This window comes from Mauremys reevesii, linkage group 4 (genome assembly GCF_016161935.1).
Source record: "Mauremys reevesii isolate NIE-2019 linkage group 4, ASM1616193v1, whole genome shotgun sequence".
In the NCBI taxonomy this organism is placed as follows: Eukaryota; Metazoa; Chordata; order Testudines; family Geoemydidae; genus Mauremys; species Mauremys reevesii.
Window position 1 is genome coordinate 108,055,732 of NC_052626.1, and position 23,210 is coordinate 108,078,941.

Below are 23,210 nucleotides of genomic sequence, written 5' to 3' on the forward strand. Positions count from 1 at the left end.
TGTACATGTAAAGCTGCACCAGCTTAACTAAAGGCGTGATTGGAAAGTGATTTAGTTACACTGGTGCAAAAGGCTGTGTGGACATGCTTATTGCAGTTCAAACAAGGCTCATTTTTAAACCTTTACCTTAAATCGGTTAGGGATAGGTTTAAGCAAAACCTAAATAAACTACTCAAACCAGAATAAGTATGTTCCCACAGGGGTTTGCACCATCTTAACTAACCTGATGCAAACAGGTGTGTAGACAGGATCATAGAGAAAGATGGCCCCTACCCCAAAGAGCTTACAATCTAAACAGACAAGACAGAGAAAGTGTGGGGATGGGAAACTGAAGCACTGTAACTTATCCAAGGATGCACACAGGTGACTGGCAGAGCTGGGAAGAGAATACAGGTCTCCTGACTCTCAATCTACTGCCTTAGCTCTTAGACCACACTGCCTCAGGGTACGTCCAGACTACCTGACGGATCGGTGGGTAGTGATCGATTTATCGGGGATCTATATATCGCGTCTCATCTAGACACAATATATCGATCCCAAACGCGCTCCCATTGACTCTGGAACTCCACCAGGGTGAGCGGCGGTAGTGGAGTCGACGGGGGGAGCCGCGGCTGTCGATCCCGTGCCGTGAGGACGGGAGGTTAGTCGAAATAAGATACGTCGACTTCCCGTAGTTGAAGTTGTGTATCTTACATCGACTTCGCCCCCCTAGTGTAGACCAGGCCTCAGAGTAATTGTTGCAAAGTGCTTTCCCCAGGCAGCTGTCAAGAGCCATCACTAAGGTGTGTCAAGCCAGGCATCCAGAATCATCAGTTACCTTTGAGAACCTTGTCCAGCATATTTGATGTTTCTTTGACTAGCTTGTTTTCCAGCCCTTTTTTGTGTGTTCTCAGACAACAATGTGTCTGAGCTCACCTCCATTTAAAGCTCCTTGCCATCCCAGTGTGGCACTACAGCACATGGCAATCATGCCAGAGACCTCAGAGGAGCTGGCGAGTAGGACTGAAAGAGCACAGAGAGAGTGGAGATTCCAGCTCACTAGTGAGGTGTAGCACAGTTACAGTGCACAGCCCAGCCCTGATTTCTCGTTCCTCCCACCCCACCCCCCTGCCACCCACACAGGAATGGGCTTCTCCTGCCATCACGACTCAGCACCACTGCCAGGAGGAACACTGCATTTTCTAAAAATTACATTACATGAATTAAATTGCACCCCCCTTCTCCCATCCTGCCTCTTCCACCCTGCCCTACTCCACACAGGAACAGAGAGCATGAAGCTGCCAGAAACAAGACCCAAGCAAACCCCCTTCTTCATTCATTCCACACTCATGTTTACTGTTTTCTCCATAGTTCCCATAGAAACAGTTGTCTGTGGTCCTGGCCAGGAGCCAAGGTGGGATGGGTGGGGGAGGGGGTTAAGATATATAAATGAAGTCATTCATTAAGCTCCGCCTAGACCTCTCTTTTTTATGTGACAGAACTTGATAAGAGTCTCTGATTCAGAAAGGCTCTTAACCCCGTCTGTCCTGGACTCCCCCAGTCATAAGGTGTGAGGGTCACATTTTTGCCAGAGTAAGTGGGATTTTTGGAATTCACCTGATATTCCCCAGGGGGCTGCAGGGGGACAGAATTATAAGAGGGAGGGATAGCTCAGTGGTTTGAGCATTGGTCTACTAAACCCAAGGTTGAGAGTTCAATCCTTGAGGGGGCCACTTGAGGATCTGGGGCAAAAATTGGTCCTGCTAGTGAAGGCAGGGGGCTGGACTCAATGACCTTTCAAGGTCCCTTCCAGCTCTAGGAGATTGGTATATCTCCAATTATTATTTATTATTAACTACCCCCCAGGGGTGAACTGGAGTCTCCCAGGGGGCTCCAATATAAATTGTGTGACAGTCATTTACATTATCAAATGAGCTTGGCTTGCAGCCCTCTCTGTTTCCCTCTCTGTTGGATGTGACTAATTCTCTCTCCATGACCTCACCGGCTCACTATTCTGTCACTGCATCTTCTGAACTGGCTGTGTGGAACGTGAGCGGAGGACAATAACAACAAGAACAACTGTATTGGGGGGAGGGAGGGAGAAATTAAACTGACTGCTGGGCCCAGTCGAAAGATACCCACCAAATTCACTCTGCCGAAGGACTGCCTGGCGTATTGGCTTCTCTTCCAACTGACCCACATTGCAATTATCCCAGTGCTGAGAGCCTCTTTGCCATAAACATGCAGGTCGCTGCTTTCTATTGTGCTGCACAGTGCTCAGAGGTCCGGGGCCTCCAGCTGGAGGGAAGTGCCGTCATGCTGAAAGCCTCTCCCAGACTTCTGTCAGGAAGAGGGGGTGCACCGAACAGTCCCAGCTGCAGCTCAGGCTGGGGTTTCTCTCTGATGTCACTTGTTTGTCAATGTCCCCTCTTCAAAACTTTTGAGCAGATTTGGTGAATTTCGGTGCTCAAGAAGTGTAGGGGCTGGGAGCATTGGCCAGATCCAGGCATTGCATAAGTAGGCGTTGGCCAAGCTTTCTTTATTACAGCTCTGCCAACGTGACTCCAAACGGGCCTGGATGCAACACACGTGTGCAAGCTCACTCCCTGCCATTCCAGTCCTAAGTAGGAGCTGCTAATCACACAGTGGCTTAAAGAAATGGATATTATCCACTAGGGATTAGATTTAGGCCTGGTTTACACTTAAAACTTCTACCAGCATAACTACATCAGTCAGGGATGGGGGGGGGGAAACACACCCTAGTGACACAGCTGTGCTGACAAAACCCCCACACACGTGGCCAACCAAAGAGCGCATAGCTAACATCATCTGGGGAGATGGAGTTCCTATACTGGCAGAAACACTCTTTCTGTTGGCATATGCTGAGTCTATACTAGGGGGCCGGGCCAGCATAGCTATGCCAATATAGGGTCTGTAGTGTAGACCTAGCTGTAGAACACCCATGTTCATTACACTTGTGGGATTTAGCCTTATGGGTAAGGATCAGAGCTGAAGGATTAGTACAGTCCATTATCTCACTGTATCCATCCCTTTCCTCCCCTGCCCCCCAACATACAGCCAGTTTGCCTATTTTCAGTTGCAAATGTACATCACAATGAATAACCCATAGATCCAGAAACTGCACGTGTTAGGGTCCATTTGACATTCATCACCTCTGAATCTCCCTTGCTTTAAACGCAGCCTTTCTACCAAACAATGTAAAGACTCTCCTGCACAGCACAGCCTCCCCCCAACCCCCCAGCATAGGCCTCCATCTTCCTTAGCGTATCCTTACACCCGGGAGTCCTAACTTTTGTGACATCCTAACTTCTTGATGCAGAGACAGCTGCAAATATGTCCTGAGCACATGATATGAGGTCAATGTGCAGAGAAGAACCAAAGAAAAGGAGGTGGAGAAAGAGGGAAAACTTGGACAGTCTCACATACACAGTGGGTCTGAGTTTGACCTCCTTTCTACCCCATCCCTGGGGTTGCATAGGGTGTGATTGAGGCAAGGCCATGAAAATACCAAAACACATTGGAACAGATTATTTATGACTGATTAAACCAGGGGTCGGCAACCTCTGGCACGCGGCTCGCCAGGGTAAGCACTCTGGTGGGCGGGACCAGTTTGTTTACCAGCCGCCTCTGCAGGTTCGGCCGCTTGCAGCTCCCACTGGCCGCGGTTCACTGCTCTGGGCCAATGGGGGCAGCGGAAAGCCACGGCCAGCACATCCCTTGGCTTGTGCCGCTTTCCGCTGCCCCCACTAGCCCGGAGCGGCAAACTGCGGCCAGTGGGAGCCGCGCTCGGCCGAACCTGCGGAGGCAGCAGGTAAACAAACTGGTCCAGCCCACCAGGGTGCTTACCCTGGCGAGCTGCGTGCCAGAGGTTGCCGACCCCTGGATTAAACTGTGCTCACATGCTATTTGGCTCTTTTGCAGTAACCTTTATGTAACCTTTATGATCCTGCCTCCCATCCCCTGCACTGTGAACCCTGGGGAAATTCAGGGGTTAATTAAGCTTTGACTTGGGCCAGCTGTGGGCTTGTCTACCCTGGCAATTAACAGCGCTACAACTTTCTTGCTCAGAGGTGTGAGAAAACACCTGCCTGAGAGCAGCAAGTTGCAGCGGTGTAAAGCGCCAGTGTAAACAGTGCCCCAGCGCTGGTAGCTACGCCCCTCATTGAGGGGTTTTTTTTAGAGCGCTGGGAGAGCTCTAAAATTCTAACAATTCCGCGGCAGCGCTTTAGCATTGCCAGTGGATCCAGACCTGGAGTTCCTCTAAGTCTGCTTGTTTGAGACATGGTGGCTGTTAACTCCCACTCCCCACAACCAAGGATTTCAAGGAAGGTCACGTTCCCTGGGGCATACTCCTCACCCACGCTTGAGGAAATGATAGTGGCCAGGCAGGAGAATTTCTGGCACAGCTTCTGCCGTCTTTAAGGGAAGTGCCCCAGACTCTGGGAATCTTTTGCATGGTTCACAGCTAAAAGGAAGTTTTGCTGGCCCAGAACCAGCTCTCAGCACTGAAGCTAATTCCAGAAAGGAAAATGAAAAGCCTCCACTGGGGGCTAGACTTCAAGGATCTGTGCCAGAATTCAATACCCCTATGCAAGTGAATTCAGCATTCCTGTCTCCTGAGCTAGAGTGGCAGCAAGTGCTAGAAAATTATTTTCTTTGGTGCCTGTGTATGTAGGGTGACCAAATGTCTCGATTTTATAGGGACAGTCCCAATTTTTGGGTCTTTTTCTTATATAGGCTCCTATTACCCTCCACCCCCTGTCCCGATTTTTCACATTTGCTGTCTGGTTACCCTATGTGTATGTGAGGCAATCTTGTCCCCCTTCTTCCCCACCCGCATACACAAGGACCAGGGTAGATGAAGGTAGCCTCAGGCTTTGGGATCACCTACTAGCACTCACAGCTGCAATTTATTACATGTGCAGCCATACATTCTGGATGGTATTTCCAAAAGCACTCAATGTTAACCTATCTCTGCTCCCATTGGACTCAATGGTAAAACTCCCATTGACTTCAGGAGGAGCCAGGTTAGGCCAATGCTGATTGCTTCTGAAAATACCAGCCTAGAGAAGAAGGGGTGTCTGAAGCTGAAAGCAGGTGGCAATGGCAGCCCTGTGGATGTTTCCCCAGCACCCATCCCATTAGTTTTAGCCAAGAGGGAAGGGAGAGGAAGATCCCCCGGACTTATTCATGGGGTCTTCCCTTTGCCAATAAAGCCATTTCTAGTGACAACCAGCAAATATGACCTAGGTGACTCACAAGACATCCAGATAGACTAAGACCTACGTCAATCAACTCATTCCTCCTGCTGCTGACTTAATATTAAGGGTACATTTAGAATTAGTTCATAAAGGATTAATAGATGTGATAAGCATGTTATAGACATGAGTTGGCCTTGTTATAGATGGTTTTAAGGGCATCAGCAGAAGATTATAAATCATGGTTATAAGCAACCTATTGACCTGTTGGACCCTATAACAATTGAGTAAATCATCCATTAATCATTTATTAACCTTTATAAATGATAAATAAAAGAACCCTTAATGCCAAATGTGACTGATCATTGTCTATGGCATGTTCTTGTGGTCTTTGTCTACCCAAATAATGGGGCTTCCACTGCTTCCCTTGAGAAGATTGTTGCAATGTGTCTATCAGACATTACTGTTTGAGGACATATACTGTAAGTTTTCTGCTGCTCAGTTTACTCCCATCACAGCTAGCCATACATCCCTTGGGTCAAACTAGAATCCAGCATGATTTCTCACAAGGTCCTATGATCAATGGAAATCAATGGGGGTAGGTGCCTAGGGACTTCTTCTTTTGACAGTCCCAATAGGCACCCAGCTACCTCTTTAGACGTCTAAATACCTTTTAAAACATCAGGCCCCAAGTCACTACCCAAGGTCACCCAGGAAACCTGTAGCAGAGCAGGGAACTGAACCTAGCTCTCCAGCTAGCTCCCAACCACTGGACCATCCTTCTTCCTATGGAATGCAGGGGAAAGTGGTTTCACTCCTCAACACAAGGCACAATTTTCCCTCTGGCTGACAAAATGACTACAACAGGGGGTATCTTTAACTTAGATGACTAGACAATGGAGCCATGTTTCTTGGGAGATAGGATTCTATAACCTATGATTAATGTTTAATAGCAAAGACTCAGTAAATTCGTTACCTACTTTAGTAGCTAGGAGTGGGTTGGATAGTGTGAAGAAGATGGGGGAAACCCTGTGACAGATATCCATATAGGCAGGGAGGTTAGTCTCCCAACCTATCCCTCAAGGGAAGAAATGTTTATTTTGGCGCTGAAAGATTAGCTCATTGTTCAGACATGCATATAAAGACATCACTGTGTTCGACCATTATTAGTTCAATAACTGGGCTGCAAAGCTCAATATGGAGTCTTTGTTACAAAGTTTAGACTAGAAGAGCATTGGGGAAAAAATTATACATATAATTCATCCTATGCCTTTCTCTCATACCAAGCTTTTCTGCCTATCTCAGTCATTTCCCCCCACCCATCCTATAAATCACAACTTTGCCTATAGGATCCAGACAGCAGGGTAGAGCTGAGCTCCCACACACACCCTTTGAATCATCGCCAATCTCATCCCTGCTGACCTGTTTGGTGCAAGGAGTTGGGGAAAAGAAACACTACTTACTTAAAAGGAAAACAGAACAAAGCAAATCTTGAGACAGGGCCAGGCCAAGCAGTACAGGTAAAATAAGCAGCAGCCCAAAGCTTCACCCATCTCCTGAACAGAAACTGAACCAAACTGGACTGGACTTTCCAAAGAATTGTCTTCACTGCTTCTTCTAATAATTTTTCATTTGCATGCACAGTAGCTCAGCTCAGCTCTGCATTGTGAGAGATTATCTTTACCCCAAGAGTCTATACTCTAAATCAGCTGTGGCAACCTGCGGCCCGTGGGCTGCATGCAGCCCACCAGGGTAATCTGATTGTGGCCACAAGACATTTTGTTGATGTTGACCATCCGCACGCACGGCCCCCCCCGCAGCTCCCAGCGGCTGCAGTTCACTGTTCCCGGCCAATGGGAGTGGCGGTCAGCAAAATGTCTCAAAGCCTGCAATCAGATTACCCTGATGGGCTGCATGCAGCCCAGGGCCACAAGTTGGCCACCACTGCCTTATAGCATTGCCTGCATTGTGATGCATTAACCCCCTTAGCATTGTATAGATTCTAGCATATAAGCCTTGATTAGCATTGTATGTACTGTCATCCGTTAAGCCTCTTAGCACTTCATGGATTCTAGCATACAGGCCTTGTAACAGTGCGTGCATCGTGGTACATCAGCACCATTGCATCGGTTGTAGAGCATAAGGGTTGCATTAGTTTGTTCTATATCACAAATTCTTTCAATACTTCAGGAGCACCAAAATGTAGACCCCTTAAGTATTCAGTCTTCATCGTCATGTGTTCTAGAGTCAAGGCCCTTCACAATTGAGTGGGTCCTAGACTCCTTTTAGATCTAGGGTTCTAGAATTCAGAACCTTGAAAGATAATGAGGTTTTGTTTCCATTTGCAGGAGGGTTATTGCTGGATAATAATAAATAATAATAATTTGTCACTTAGCTCTTGCAAGGAGGAAAATTTCACATAGATAAGGCAAGTATCTTGCCAGAAAGGTTCTGACAGTTTCACGAAACGCCATACATTATTTGTTGGGGAAACTTGTCTCTATAATCTCCCCACCCCAATTTCAATGGGGACCTGATTCTGCTCTCGTTTACACTGGTGTGAACCAGGAGTGGCCACACACAGGTTAATAACGTTACGCCAGTTTAGAACTAGCATAAGTGAGATCAAAATGAGGCCTGATGCTTTTTATAGTACTGATGAGTCGAGAGGTTAGAATCCAAGTGCCCAACAATACTTCTTCATTCACTTATTCTATACCACTTCATTCTACAGAACTCCCCTGAGCCCTAGACACATAGGGCAGAGATCAGCACATGCACAGCACTGAATAGTGGAGTGCAGAGCGGCAATGGGAGTGTGCTTCTCAGTTCCCTGTGGGATTTAAGGTGTGCTTCCTTTATTACTATTATTTATTTTACAGTAGCAACTAGAAGTAACAACCAAGCTCAGAGCCCCGTTGTGCCAGGCATTGTACATACACATAATGAGACAGCCCCTGCCCCAAAGGGTTTACAGTTAAGACAAAGGCTGGGAGGGGCTGACAGGGGCACAGAATGGTGAAGCATCTTGCCCATTGTCATCATGCAGCCGAGCCAGGAACAGAACCAAGTGTCCTGAGACCCAGACCAGTGTCCTGTCCACTGCCTCTTCTTACTGAAAAGCTCTCTGAGGTTGATTTGGCCATTTTTAGACTTGCAAACCAAACCCTTTCCCCCAACATGCTCATTGACCACCATCAGTGGATGCTCCATCCATCCCCAGGGGTTTGCTTGCTTTACTAAGACTGTTCAGGCTTGGCAGGAATAAACCGCACTCCATGAACCCTGAAGGGCTCAGGCCAGCTCCCGCTGATTTCAACGGGAGCAGAATTGGGCCCTAGATGGCCAATAGGTCTGGAGAAATCGAAGCTCTGAAGGAGGGTAAGTGGAATGGTGGTAACAGAATGCAATAAAATTGACCACGCCATAGGGAGCCCCTGTACTATATGGAGCAGTAACGTTAGAGTTAATGGCTAGATGCATGGCAGCTGCAGAGCTTCTGATATAACAATCCAGAGTGCTAGGAAATTCTGGGAATGAATCCACATGGTATTCAGGAGGGAACGCTCACATTCCTCCATTGGCAAGAGCAGGATTAGTCAGCAGGCTTCAAGGGGACAGGTGGGCAGGAAGAGTGGAATGTGGGTATCCTACGAATGCAAAGTCGCTCCAGGGAAGGGATACGGAGCCTTCCACAGCTGACCAGTGAGCTCAAATGGGGCAGGATGTCATTCTTCCAGCCCAGGCTCCAGAGGAGAGTGTGAGGCTCTGTCTGCAAATGAAAGGATTTTGCTTGCGAGCATCTGGCTTTCGTGCTACAAATCTATTTGCCAGCATGACGCTAATGGTTGTTGATTTAACTGCTTTAGGGGAGGCAGAGAGCTTCACAGGAGCCAGGCCTCCTGCATTCTGTTGCCAGCGTGGCCACTGACTCACTGGGTGATCCCTGACAAGTCGCTTAGCCTCAGATTCTCCATCTCTAAAATGGAGGTAACAACACTTAGCTACCTCACAGGGTTAACCCGTTAATAGTTGCAAAGTGGTCCTTTGAGATCTTTTAATAAAAGGGTGCTGGATCACAACAAGGAAGACAGATTTGGGGCTGAGGAGAGAGGGAGGGCGACAGATTTGCTCTCCAAGCCCTGCCTTTCTCCCAACTCCTTCATTCACAGCGAAGGAAGGGGCCTAACTGTCCATGGCCTGAAATAACAGTCAGTTCCTCTGGCAGGGCTCAGTGTTGCTCAAAGCCAAGAGAGAGCTCAGAGCTACAGCATGCATGTGGGTGGATTAGCCCCAGGGTGGGACTGTGCAGCGGACCTTCCCCTCTGCCCTTTTACAGCTTCCAAGACAATGGGTGCTGGGGAGGCTTGCAGGCCGGCTTACCCTCTCCTGTGTGAAGATGTGCACCCAGAGAAACACCCACACTCCTAGACAATACTGGGTAGGGAGAGGGTAGCTGCCTCCCAGATAACATGCATCATTCCCACTCAGACAATGAGGCCTGGTATTGACACTCAGATATCAACACAACAATAGGCCCTGCAAACAGCACAGCACTAGAGTAGTACTAGAGATAGGAAGGGGGTGGAGTCACCCTGGGAATCCTAAGGATCAGGGCACACCCCTCTAGCACTGTGTGATCCATCAGTCTGGCACACCGTGCCTGCTAGTGTGTCCTGGGAGCCCAGCAGAGCCTGTGCGCAAAGCAGGCCTCACGCCTGCTCCCAACAAACGGCATATGGACATTTGTCTCCCCCGCCCCCCACTCATTCCTCTGCCTCAGTGAGCTTGCTAAGGTGCCTGTCAGCTATGCCCCGAATGAGTGAGTAATGGTGCAAAGAGCGGGGGGGATGACGGGGAGGACAACAACAAAGGGACTGCAAGGGTATTGCATGAGGGGAGAGGCCATTGTGGATCTGCGGGCTCTTGGGGAAAGATGGAGGCAGGGTGGAAGGCAGCGTTTTTAACCCCTAAGGTTGTACTTTTCCTCAGCAGATTGTGCTGAGATACTCAGCTGGAGCTTCTAAGTCCCCCTGCTGCTCCTAGGAGTAGACCCCAGCATCCAGCAACAGCTGATCCCTGACCCAGTAGCCTGATCCCCTCCCAGTTGCCTCTGCCTCTCCACCCACTGCAGTAACACTGCATGGTGTCAAGTATCGGGGGGTAGCCGTGTTAGTCTGTATCCACAAAAACAACAACGAGTCCAGTGGCACCTTAAAGACGAACAGATTTATTTGGGCTTAAGCTTTCGTGGGTAAAAAAACCCTCACGTCTTCACTCCATGCATCTGAAGAAGTGGGGTTTTTACCCACAAAAGCTTATGCCAAAATAAATCTGTTCATCTTTAAGGTGCCACCAGACTCCTTGTTGTTTTTGCAGTAACACTGCCACCCCCAACTTGCTCCCTCCTCACTCCCCAGCAGACAATTGTTTTCACCTCCCCCACTTCTTCATTGTAAGTTCTCTGCCCCACCCCCTGGTATCTAGCCCCTACGTAACCTGGTGATGGGCACATAAAAAATGTGATGATTAATAGATAACCTACCCCAACCCCTCCCTCCACCACCCGCCGCAGGTTCCGTTCCCATCCCGATTCCAGAATCCCAGTCACAGGTGACTTGCACCCCAGTTGCCATTACCCCCCACCTTCCCACACCCTCCCACAAGCTGCTTTCCTCTTCAGCCCAGAAATTCACTCCAAGCCCAGCCCTTCGAACACTCCCTACCCAGATCTTGTCTGGAAAGTTCAGTGCTTGGGATGGTCAAACAAGGAAGGCAGCACCAAGAAACTGAGCATAGGGTTTTCCCCATCGCACAAACACTTGTGACCCCAGGGAAAGTCGGGGTGTGTGAGGAAGGGTAGGCAGGATAATAGGGGCAGGAAAAACAACTGAGCAGGGTGATCCTCCATCAAACAAAATGTTCCCTCCAAGAGCTATGAAAAATGGAGATGACAATCTGAGGAGCCAGTGGAATTGTGAAAATGCCTAAAACCTGGGAGAATTTAGAACAGAACCCATAGGCTGAACTGGTTCACAGAGTTCCACAACGCAGATCACAGCAGCCCTCACCTTTAATCAAGAGATACAAGCCATGGAGCCTGTAGGTACCTGGAGCAAGGATGCTTGGATTAAGATGCAGCATTGCATGTATGGACATGCAGTCCCCACAGACTGCATCTCCATGTTAAGGTACCATCTACACTGGGCCTGAAAGTAAGGGGAGTCTAATTTAAAATTCCATACTTTGGCTTTCCTTGCAAGTATTAATGACTCCCCGGACTGATAAGATACCAAAAGAGCAATAATTCTGTATGAATGAAGAAATGCCTTAGATCCTTCTCTTCGCTGATAGCCTCCACATCTCTTCTTGATTCCCTGGCACTCCCCTTTTCTTGTGATGATATTCAGAGTTCAGATTTTGATGCTTTGGAAATTATCCTTGTTATTTATTGTTTGTATTGCATTAGCACCTAGGAATGCCAGGCCTGGACCAGGACTCCACTGTGCTAGGTGCTGTACAAACACAGAACCAGCCGATGATTCCTGCCCCGGAGAGTTGATCATGACTCAGTTCAAGCCTAAATCTTTTGAGTCCCTCCACACAAAGAAGGGGAAAAAAATCAAACTAGGTGATATGAGAGCGGAGGCTTTTCTATTATCCCTCCTTCACACACACCCCTACTTCAGTTGTAATAATTAATGAAATGGCTAAGGAAATCTGATTACATGAAACCATCTCAAGGTTGCTTCTGATATTCAGAAGACAGTGGAAGCTGCATCCGTCCGTGAAAGATGCTATTTAAACCACCATTGAACAGAGGCACATACAGTACAACAGGTTTATGAAGAAGTTGATTTGTAGGTTAATTAAACAATAATATTCTGTTGTAAAACACTTGAGACTCAATGAATACAGAGAAGATAAAATTCTAGCAGGAGTGGCTAGTGAACTGAATTAATCAAAAGGACAAGCAATAGTTGCATATCTTATTGATAGAAATTCATTAGATAGATAGATAGATAGATAGATAGATAGATAGATAGATAGATCTGAAAATACAAAGTCTCATAGCAGTGATAGGTATTATCATTATTGTATGCAGCATTGTTATAGCCATGTTGGTTCCAGGGCATTAGAGAGATGAGGTGGGTCAGGTAATATTGGAGCGACTTCTATTGGTGAGAGAGACAAACTTTCGAGCTTGCACAGAGCTCTGACAAGATATTAATACAATAAAAGTTATTACCTCACCCACCTTGTCTCACAGGTATTATCATTGCTAATTTATTACAAACAAGACAAAGCAGCCTGATGTCTAATGGATGCTCTTTTGCAATCCATTGACTGATAGAGACCATACCCAACAATGGGAGATCCTAGGTACACATTGGAGAGAAGAAGAATTAGATAAGCTTGTAAACTGCCTATTCTTTTCGGATGTCATTTCTAGTTAATTACAGTCACTTGTGCTGGGTATTCTCTGCAATCATGGGGCATATCCCTGGGCTCTGTTAGCCTGATGGACGCTTTCCAGTCACCAACTTTTCAGATGCAAATGATGTGCTCCTGTCAAGTGTCTTCATGCAAAGCAACCCCCAGTATCCATCCCCCCTTTGCCAGTGGCCAGAAAAAGGGCAAGAAGGGCTTGTTTTACAATCCACCTCCAGGATGCAACAATATACTGCTCATGGCCCTCCAGGGAACAACTACACTCACTCTCATGCCACCCGTGGGGCATTAAGGCCTTGAGCCAAAGCCTGTACAAATTGGAATGATCATTGTTCCTGTAGTTCTCCACTAGGGTCTTCACTGATAATGATGCCTATGGAAACAGCATCAGTTCATTGCCAGGACACTTCTGTGGTTGACTCATGTATCTGTGGTCAGAACTTCCCCTTAAACTCTATTTTCAGCTCCCCAGATCCTTGGGGTTTTCCACTGGGCCATTTATCTGTGCAAAGTTTATCTATTCAAAGTTCATAGGCCTCAAGCGTTATGCTAACTGGCTGAAGCTAATATCTTTCAGGATATAGGCCTGTAGGTTTCTTGCATTACTGCTGGATATAATTAAAGCAGAATATAACGCAAAGCAGTAAATATAATAAAGTCAGGCTAGCCCACTGGGCTACAGCAGCAGTGAATATTAACAATGGCAAACGAGCCCACTGGGCTACACTGGACAACACGTACATCACCACACAGGAGCACAGCAGTGAATAGCTTATGTGGGGCAATGGGGCCAGTGAGTGGCTTAAGTGCAGCCCACAGAGTCTGAGGGAGCCCATGGCTGCCTTTCTCCTTAGTATGAAGTTGCGGCCTCTTTAGGATACTGTTCCCAGCTCCCATCATGCAGCATGGCTGGGCTGCTTGAATTCGTATTCAGCAGTGTATGCTGGAGTCTGTAGTCCCCGGGGGCCACGCCTCTCTATTAAAGACAAGCATGGATGCAATCTCTTTATTCCCACCAAATTAGATGGAAACTCGGGGCTGCTGACAAGTTGCCAATAGGTCCCTTCATTGGACACAGTTACAGAGCCCTAGTGTCAGGACTAAAAGTGGGGAAAGCCATCAGCAACTTCTTGCCTCCAACAGGCAAGTGTGGGAGAAAGCTCAGTGATTCAGCAGCATCTGAAGTCACTGGAGCTTAGTCTGGTTTTACACCAGTGTGACTAAGCTCAGAGTCTGTCCCTGTGTTACCCATATAAATGTGACATACCAAGATGTGCACATGTACTATGTAGGCTTGTAGTGCAACCAGCTGGGGCTTACGGTGAACCTGGAAACTCCATTCATGTAGCAAAGCAGAATAAGAGCAATACTCCCTTGCACCGCTGTTGTATCTTGAGTCCAAGAATCTCAAAGCACGTTAGGAACGTGAATGAGTTCAGCCCCACAGTCCTGTGACGGAATAGGCAGAAAGAAAGTCCTGAATTGTTTAGTTGTGCAGTCAGCAATTCTGCTTATAGCAAAACTTAGAACGAAGTTCTGGGCGAAAAAAAATGACTTCTCTACAGGAGGGTTTCACTGTATATGAAAAGTTCTGCACAGTGCATGGACGGTCCTCTGCCTATATCTGAGCAACTCTTCTGCCTTCTGTTGACCTCAGGGGGGTTATATCTGTGTAACCCAGGGTGAAATCCATCCCTTTTCCCCGCACATGGACAGGAACGATATATACAAACACCCACGCTAGAATCCAATTTAAAATCCACTTACCAAACGACCTGACTCAACCACAGTTTTAATCCCCATCTTCCATAAAATCTCCCTCTAATCTGATAAAACACCAGAGGGCAGGTATTCTTCCGAATGGGCACCTACAATCCCCATCAACATTCAGAGTAATTATGAACAGCTATTAAGAGGAGGTCTGGATTGGGGCATGTGTGAGTGCTTGGGTCATTTATCTATCTATGGAGCATGTGCAGCATGCTCATCACCCTTGTCTCCTCCAAAGAGTTTCAGCCCAGATTTGAGTTCTGGGGAAGACTGAACAGGGGAGTCTTACTTTAGCGTAACTGTTTTGCCCAGCAACACCCAATCCTGGCCCATTCTCTGAGGCGCGTGCCCTGTGTTTGAATGCATTTGATGATTCTATTCCACCTGTACCTGTTTACACCTTCCAACCCAGCCCCAAGTGCACTGTTACAAAATGACATCCCATCAAATGAGGTGATTCCCATGAGCCAGGGCTAAGGAGAGGAACATGTATGGGTCAGAATGCAGGTGACCATCCCCCTGCCTCTCCAAGGGGGCAATTCAATGCCAGGTGAAGTCAATGGGAGTCTTTCTGTGGTCTCCTGCAGGTATTGAACTGGCCTCCAAAAAGGGTAGTACAGGAAGTCCCTGGAAGAGAGAAGCCCTTCTGAGGTAAGGTTTAAGACTGCAGTAATGCCCATGGGAATCCCCAAAATGAACTGGGCTTGGAGACTGGAATCCCCCATACCCAAAAACACACACTGCAGGCAGCCACTCCCACTCAGCCGGGGACCAGCATCCACTGGGGAAGTTGTACACCCCAGGGAAGACCAACGTGCCCAACCTATGGTTCAGAGGAGAGCATTAGTCTCCAGTGCTCCCAAACCTAGCATTAAAGTAAAGAACAGAGCAAGGAGTTTCCCCTGTTGAATCTGAGCTTTTGACACCTTCCTGCATGGGTCATGATAAGCTTCCATAATGATCCGGGTGCAAAGGTCTAAGAAGCAAAAGTGGGGTTTCTACTCCACATTAGAAAGCAGCATGGTTGCAACTGAGTGGTGTCCCAGCCTCAGTAACTGAACAGAGCAGAGTGCAGCCATCCTGCCCGGAGAGATCTGGGCTCTCAGCATTTATTGAAAAAAGGAACCAAGGATCTTCTAACTGTCCAACAATCTGCCCTAGCAATTACACCCATATGCTCAGGTAGTATAAATCAGCATCTCTGTCTCCAATGAAATCAATAGACTGATGCAGATTTACACCAGCTGAGGATCTGGCCCTTTAAGGATTTCTGCCTAAAAACACACATACATTTCACATATTAGCCTCCAAAAACTTTGCTAGACATAGCCCCTCTCCTTCAGCTGAGACACACATAAACTCTCCAAGCCAAGAGGAAAAACCAGCAGGTTCAGGTAAATATTACAGTACGGTCATGTTTAGCTATTTTAATTATGTGCTTCTGGAAAAGCCATCAGTAAGCTCAGCTCTGCCTTGCTGATATTGTTATTTGGGGTTTATTTATTTTCCCTGCTTCCAAGATGTTTGTCTGCTTAAGAGCCCTGTTAATAGGTTCAACTGATTTACATATATGTGTGCACAAATAAACCACACCGGAACAATATTCTTCTTACCATGGAGCAGACACATTTCTCTCTGTGAAAGAAACAGCCCATAGAGTTTGGAATTAGCCAAATCAAATTGCCATGGTGGAAGATCAATGGACTGAGCTCCATGGAACAAAGAATCCTGCCTCTCTGCCCTTGCTAGGCAGGTACAGACTTACCTTAGGAGGTTCTGTAACCCTTGTTTGCTGGAATTCCTCCTCAGGATCGCACTGGTCATTGTGGGAGAGGTTGATCTCAGGACAGGCTCACAGATCCTGGCTGCTAAACCTCCTTTTCCTACTTTTTTTTTCTTTTCCTTTTTAAAAAAAAAATGAAATAATCCTCTCCCTCTCCTCAGGAAGTTCTGCAGCTGGTTTCCTTTTGTTTCTCCAAGCCCCCCTGTTCAGCCCCCCTCTTGTCTCCTCCACCTCTACCTCCTCCACAGCCTAGTGGAAATGTCAGAGAAAAATCTTTCAGAGAGCAGCTTTGTAGTTCGAGGCAAAGCAGGGTCCCCTCCCTGCTCCCATCTGACCGCTGAGTGAGCTCAATGCAAAGCTTAAACCTCTCCTTTGCTCTAAAGGCTATTCTTCTTCTATTTGGCTATCTGTTCCTCTCTCTCCTCTCTTACACTCCTTCTGGTTTATGCCTCTTTGTTTCTCCTCTTTTTTTTTTCTCCTTCTGTTCCCCCTCCCCCACTCCTAATTTTTCTCTCTTTTTCTTCCCTTTCCGATCTTTCTTTCTGCATTAACTAATTGCATAAATTAGGAACAAAAGCCACTCAGGGACACAAAACCTGATTAGAGGAAAGACAGCAGAGGACAGATTTACAACTCTTGAGCCAGATCTTGAGCTCCCGTAAATCAGCAGCAATCCATTAAAATCAATGGCGCTACTCCAGTGTGCACCAGCTGAGAATCTGACCCATAGCCTCCATAGTCTAAATCTACTCTTAAAAAATTAATTGCAAGTCTCAGCAACTTGCAAAGGGGTTGCAACACTTTGTGGTTAAAAATGCTGTATCAAAGAATGAAGTGCAATGTGATTGGGTTTGCATCAGGCTGATTCAGACTACTGCATCTGAGGAGGCAGTGCAGGACTAGTGGACAGAGCACTGGCCTGGGATTCAGGACAACTAGATTCTGTTCCCATCTCTACCTCTGACTTGCTGGGTGAGCTTGGGTCAATCACTTCCGCTCTCTGTACTTCCATTTCTCCATCCTTAAAATGGGGGTGATGAGACTGGCCTCCTTCATAAAGGGCTTTGCAATCTACTGAAAAGTGCTTAATAAGAGTTAGGTGTCATTATTATGATATCAACTGGGTGGTCTTGGATGGCGCTCTGGACTATGCCTCGGAATATGATATTCATTCTACTTCTGGCTCTGCCCCATCCTGCCAAGTGATGTTGGACAAGTTACTGTGCCTCTGTTTCCCCTCCCACCCTGAGTCTGTCTTGTCCGTTTAGATTGTAAACTCAGTGGGGCAGGGAGTTTGTGTACAGTCCTTTAGTCGGGGGCATTGATGTGCCACTGTAATACAAAGAAGAGAGGACTCTGTGGGAGCATAGGGTTAGCAGCCAATAACTACTGAGATCTAATCCCATCTTTGACATTCACTTGTTGGGTGATAGTGGGCAGGTCAAGTAACCTCTCTGCCTCAGTTTCCACATCGGTGGAAAGGGAATATCAATCCTGACCTCTCTAAAAGGTGTATTGTGAGAATTATAATGTGTCCTTATTATCAGGACCAACATGTATTAAGATTTTTACTTGCCACTCTCCCTGTATCTCATAAAATGTGCATATGTTTTCTTTGGATGAATAATGCTGGACTATTTATGGTAGATCAGTTGTTTGACATTTAGATGGCTGATAACTGCCCACATAATAAATGAAGAAATATCAGTAAAGAGAAACTGCACTGAAATAAGTACAGACGGGTATTAAATGTAAAAACAAAACAAAACAAAACAAAAAACCCCGCACTTTAAAAATGGGTTTCTTTGTTAATTGTTTATGTATTTACCAAACAGCCCGTAAATGATGAGAAATAATAAAAGCAGATAGGCGCAGTGGTTGCTCTTGCACTGGGATCACGGATGAACTATGTGCTGGAGTATATTTATTTTACACCTCTACATTCTGTGAGGCTAGGTGGAACTAGGAGAGCAATCAGCAAAGGTCTCTAATATTCAACAGGATAAAGGCCCAGCCCCTGCAAGCATGTATATGTGTGTTTGGCTTTAAGCAGACTCACTCCCACTGACTTCACTGGGACTGCTCACATGCTTAAAGTTAAGCACACGTCCAGGCATTTGCAGGATCAGAGCCTCTGGTCTTTTGAAGTCACTGGCCAAATGCCCAATGGCTTTCTGCAAGATGGAGGAGTGATGAGAGGGCCTGATCCTGCAAACTTTCATTGATTTCAGTGAGGCAGCTCTTAGCATGGGGCCAACCACCCAGATGGTTCCATTCTAGGGTTTTTATAAGGGGCTGGTGGTGAATGCGAGCAGAGACAAAGGGGCGATGAAGCTAACAGCGATGGCATTGCCACAACTGCTGCTGAATGAAATCACAGCTCTTATTATAGCCAGAGAAGCCACACTATCTGTAGCAAACTCAAGAGGGGCAGAGAGGAATGTGAAAGACTTGGGTTTGATAACTACGGGGAGGCTGGGAGCACATGCCTGCCCAGGGTGGGGAGGTGGGCTCACCAGGAGGCATATGAGGCCAGATCCTCCCTTGGTGTAAACTGGCACAGAGACATTTGCTTCAGTGGAGCTATGCTGGTTTACACCAGCTGAGGACCGAGTCCAGAGATATTTGTCTTGCCCACATGCCTCCACTCAATAAACACCAGTGCCTTGTGACAAAGAAGCCAAAGAAACCGCCCACTGTTAAATATGCAAGAGTTTTCAAACCAAAACTTTTAGCCTAGAGGAGGAGGTAGAGTCCAGTGGTGCTAAAATCCTGCACCATAGTCAATTCTGCCTAGAAGCTAGACGTGGGTGCCCTTCTATAAACAACCCCCTTCCCCGCAAGGGCTAATGTCCTCAGGCAGTGCAGAAGCCAAATGCAGTGGAGGATGTGGGTGTTTGCTCGCTGTATGGCAGATGGATTTCCTGAGCCAGCAGGGCATCTAGGATCAAGGAGAAGTCAGTTGGATTAGCTGTCTTAAGGGAAGTGGGGCGGGGGTGAAAGGTGGGAGGGGAGATAAGATCTTTGGAATGAACTGAGGAGGGTGACTGAAGGTAACTGGAGGGTGGGGGCAGAATACACCAAGATATGCAAAGGGTTGGGGTGGGTGGGTTACATTTCCCATTGCTTTATACAGAGTTAAGGAATTCCCAGGTACCACTCCCTGACTGCAAATTCCCCAGGCTGGTGTGATGTTTTTGTGATGCTCCTCCCATAGTGAAGATTAATCAACATCCCATCCTATTCATCTCTGTCAGAGAATGCAGGGAGATCAGGTGGGAGGAACACACATGCCCAGCACTGGGAGGGTCACACAGGACCCCATGGGTGAGGGCCAGGGGAGTGCTTCTGTTTAAATGCCTGCATCTCCCAGATCCGTCTCTCCAGTGTGCAAAAGGAAAATGCTAGCGATTGCACTTGGGGATGATCCATTCCCCTTGACTTAATTCAACTGGAGACACTGCAACTTTATTTTTAAAATTTTTTAAAAAAATCACTAAAGTTATGAGCAAGGGGGATCCCTACCTTACCCCCTCATAGCTCGAGATGGTACGACCTACCAGAGGCAATTGGGGCTGAGGGCTTCCCCTGCACAATCTGTGTAGGATCAGAGGTCTCTCCCCCACCACCACACCACTGCCCAAGGTGGACCATAGCTGCTTCAACGTGATTCATACTTCCATTCAAGGGCAGCTAGGGGTTAGCAGCATCAGCCGTGGTCCCATCTGCCCAGCTACTACAGCACTGCCCACATAAACCTCAGGGTGCCATTCTAGAAACAGCAGTGATGCTGCAGTAAGAAAAAGACACCAACCCAAAAAAAAAGACGATTAATTTTCCTGCCGGAGTTTAACAAAAAATCAATCAAAGAAATCTCTGCAGGGGTGTGGTGCATTTAGCACAAGACAAGATGGGGCAATAACACAAGGCAGTTTGCTAGTGCATAGCATGTGTCCTCTAAGCCAAAGGCTTATAAAGAACTTTCCAGCAACAGACAAAAAGGGAAGGCTTTAAAGGTGAGTGGGATGGGGGGAAGTGACTCAGTTCTGTTGCCCTGGGATGCAGCGAGGGAGTCCCAGAGAGATAGGGCTGCACCAGTTCTCATTAATGACACAATCACTCTGCTATGTAGCACGGGTTGCAAAATCATTTTGGAGGCGAAAGTATGTCTAGGAAAAAACAAGACTGTAGCAAAGAAATGCAACCAGAGTGATTTGCTCTAGCACTGTTGCAATCAAAGGTCCCAGTCAGGGCCAGTGTTGGGCATGAGCATGTAATTTGGCTACCCTAGAATCCTAATCTTTTAGGGGCACCTCCAGCCCAGCTGCCCTGCCCTGCTGTGCCCCAACACAGTTTCTGGAGATCTGTTGCTTTAAGTACACCCCCCCCACACCACTGTCTGAGAGGGCTGACACCCCCCTGGGCAAATCCTGCCTGCTCTGGCTGCCTGAGTCCCACAGCACAGCTTTCAGCAGGGGAGGCTGCCCCTTTAAATGTGCTCCCTCTGCATCTGTAGCCAGGAGCCACTCCCGCAATGCAGCTCCAGCCAGGACAGTAAAATGTCTAGTGCCAGTCCAGGGCCCAGTCCTTGAAGATACTGAGCACCCTCAACTCCCAAAGATGGGAGCAGAGGGTGCTTAACACCTGACAGGATCAGGCCCAGCATTTGTGGAACGTGCCTGTTCCCAGTGATGGGATGCCAAACCCGCTGAGATCATCCGCCCTCTGCCTCGCCTTTCCACTGACTTCAACAGGCCTTGGATCAGGCCCCAGCACTGAAGAGCGTGGGAGTGGCCTGGGTTTTTAAGCATGTGTGGAATTATTGATGGAGCAGCATGGCCTGCTTCAGAATGACTAGAGAACATGGGGATGAATTGAAAGGCACTTCATTTAGATGGAGGGACAGGAAGCCACCTTTCTGTTCCCCACAGTCTGAGGCAGCTGGCCCTACCCAAGCCCTGGTTTCACTTAGAGCAGTCTTGAGGCTGCTCTAGCATGTGTTCTACTTCTCACGGCCCCTTGCAAGAGCACAAAATGCCCATTGTTCGGTGCTCTCCGCTACATCCCTTTTCTGTCCCTCCAGGAGGGGGGAGTGGGGCCAGGATAGGGCTGCTCTGCTCCAGCAGAGGTTCCTCTTTACACAGACCATATTTCATGTCCTTTAAGGCCCCCCCCCCACCACAAGAGAAGCATAATGAGCTTGGGTGCTTTGGAGAATCAGGCCCTAGAACTGTAAAGGTTTCAGAGTAGCCCATTTGATGTGTTCCCTCAGGTCCCGTGGAAGACACGTCCTGGGCATATTTTTTCCTCCATGTGTCTCCTTTTTAGAAGCTTTTCACGCTTGTCTCCCCTCTTCACTGACTACACTGAGTCCATTTCCCACAGGAACTCTGGATAAAGAAATTGCACCTAACTGCATCTTCAGCAAGACCTCTGGTCAATTTCAACCTGTGCCCGGTGGTTCTTACGTTAGCTGCCAGCTCGAATAGTCCAGTCGCAGTGATTCTCTTGGTGCCCTTTGCCGATTTCCTATATGTTAGTAATGCCCATTGGCACACCTCCACATGCCCTAACCACCAGGTAAGGCACCCCAACATGACAGGTTACCTTCAGGAGATCTTGCAGTAAGAAGGGGTGAGTGCACACCCCATGTCATTACTTTCTCTGTAATATTCCCACCTGGCCCCTCTGCCTCTCAAAAAGGTCATTTACAGACCAACAGACAGTGAACCATTGCACTGGATGCTTCAGCAAAATTGGTGTTGATGATATGGCAGGGAGGTGCCGTGTTTCCTAGCTGGTACAATCCTTCATACATCTTCGCATTCTACTCTCTCCGTCACTACCCCTCCTTCCACCCCTCCCCACCCAATGGACCCACATTCTCAGAAAGTCTGACAGAAGTAGGTCTTTTGGGATTATCTTTACAGCATTTGTCCTTCAGCTTCAAACCTTGGCTAAATGAGAAGGGACGTGTTAATTGGAATGCCAGTCTAATGGATATGTAAGTAACCAATGGTGGGTGTGCTCTAGACTGTGAAACAAATGTTACTTACTGATGTGTGGGATCCCAATTAATATGTCCCATCTCATTTTGCTAAGGCTTGAAGATCGGTAGCCGACCACATTAAAGGTAATCCCAGTGAAACAGGGGCTTTAACAGTCTCAAATATCTCTCAAGTAGGAGCAGCCACTTATAAACTCATTGAATACACAATCAGGACTCCAGGACAGGATGGCTCATTTTGTGGGATTATATCAAGCTATTACGATTTTCAGGGCTTAATCCTATAAGAAAGAAAGGAAGAGCCAGCAGATGGTCCCTTCTCTCCCTTAAGGGACTGACGAGGTGTTGAGTTTTCTGTCACTCATTAGCAACACCCTACTAGCTGGTTTAGGAGCAGCGCTGCCAGGCCCCCAAAAAAGGCCCAGGTGCAGACTGATGGCTCTAATGAGAGCTTATATAACTACAGGTGGGTGTGAAAGCGTGTGAGATGGGGGTGGTCTGCTGGTTAAAGCAGACAATGGCCAATTGGATAAAACAGATGACTGGGAGTCAGGAAATCTGAGTTGTGTTCTTGACTCCACTACATTCTTGCTGTTTGGGGGCAAGTCTGTACCTCAGTTTCCTCCAGTGAAAAATGGAAACAAAATTACTTACCTGTGTGATAAGCATGTTAGGTGGCTTAATTCATAAATGTCTCTAAAGCTTTGCCAGATCCTCAGATGGCAAAGGCTATAGATGTGCAAAACATTCTCATCAAGAGGCAAGGGAGCTACAGAGAGGGAAGAATCCATGGCTGTCCTCAGGATTGCCCCTGGAAGCAGAGCACTCCCGCTGGGCAAAACCCACCTCCCCTTCCGCAGCCTGAGAGGCAAAATGGTTTGTTTAGGATCACAGTGACAGACTCCTAGGAACAGCAAGTGTTTCACAGCGTCCCAGCAGAGGATGCCTTGCTTAGGAGAGTAGAAGAGAAGAGCAGAGAGGGAAGGAAAGAGGACAAGGG

At 47.4% G+C, this 23,210-nt stretch overlaps 1 protein-coding gene across 4 annotated transcripts in view; it reads right to left on the reverse strand.

Moving 5' to 3' along the window:
• LSP1 (lymphocyte specific protein 1) overlaps positions 1-23,210 on the reverse strand; it is an 88,331-nt gene that overhangs the window by 49,986 nt on the left and 15,135 nt on the right. Inside the window, exon 1 of one of the 4 annotated variants that reach the window (XM_039534571.1) lies at positions 16,186-16,429. The exons of 2 other annotated variants lie outside the window; for them this stretch is intronic. In XM_039534571.1, coding sequence (XP_039390505.1) covers positions 16,186-16,244 — 59 coding nt within the window. In that variant the 5' untranslated portion in view covers positions 16,245-16,429. Of the gene's footprint in view, positions 1-16,185; positions 16,430-23,210 lie in introns of those variants that run through there. One more of the 4 variants, XM_039534573.1, reaches the window with a different exon arrangement.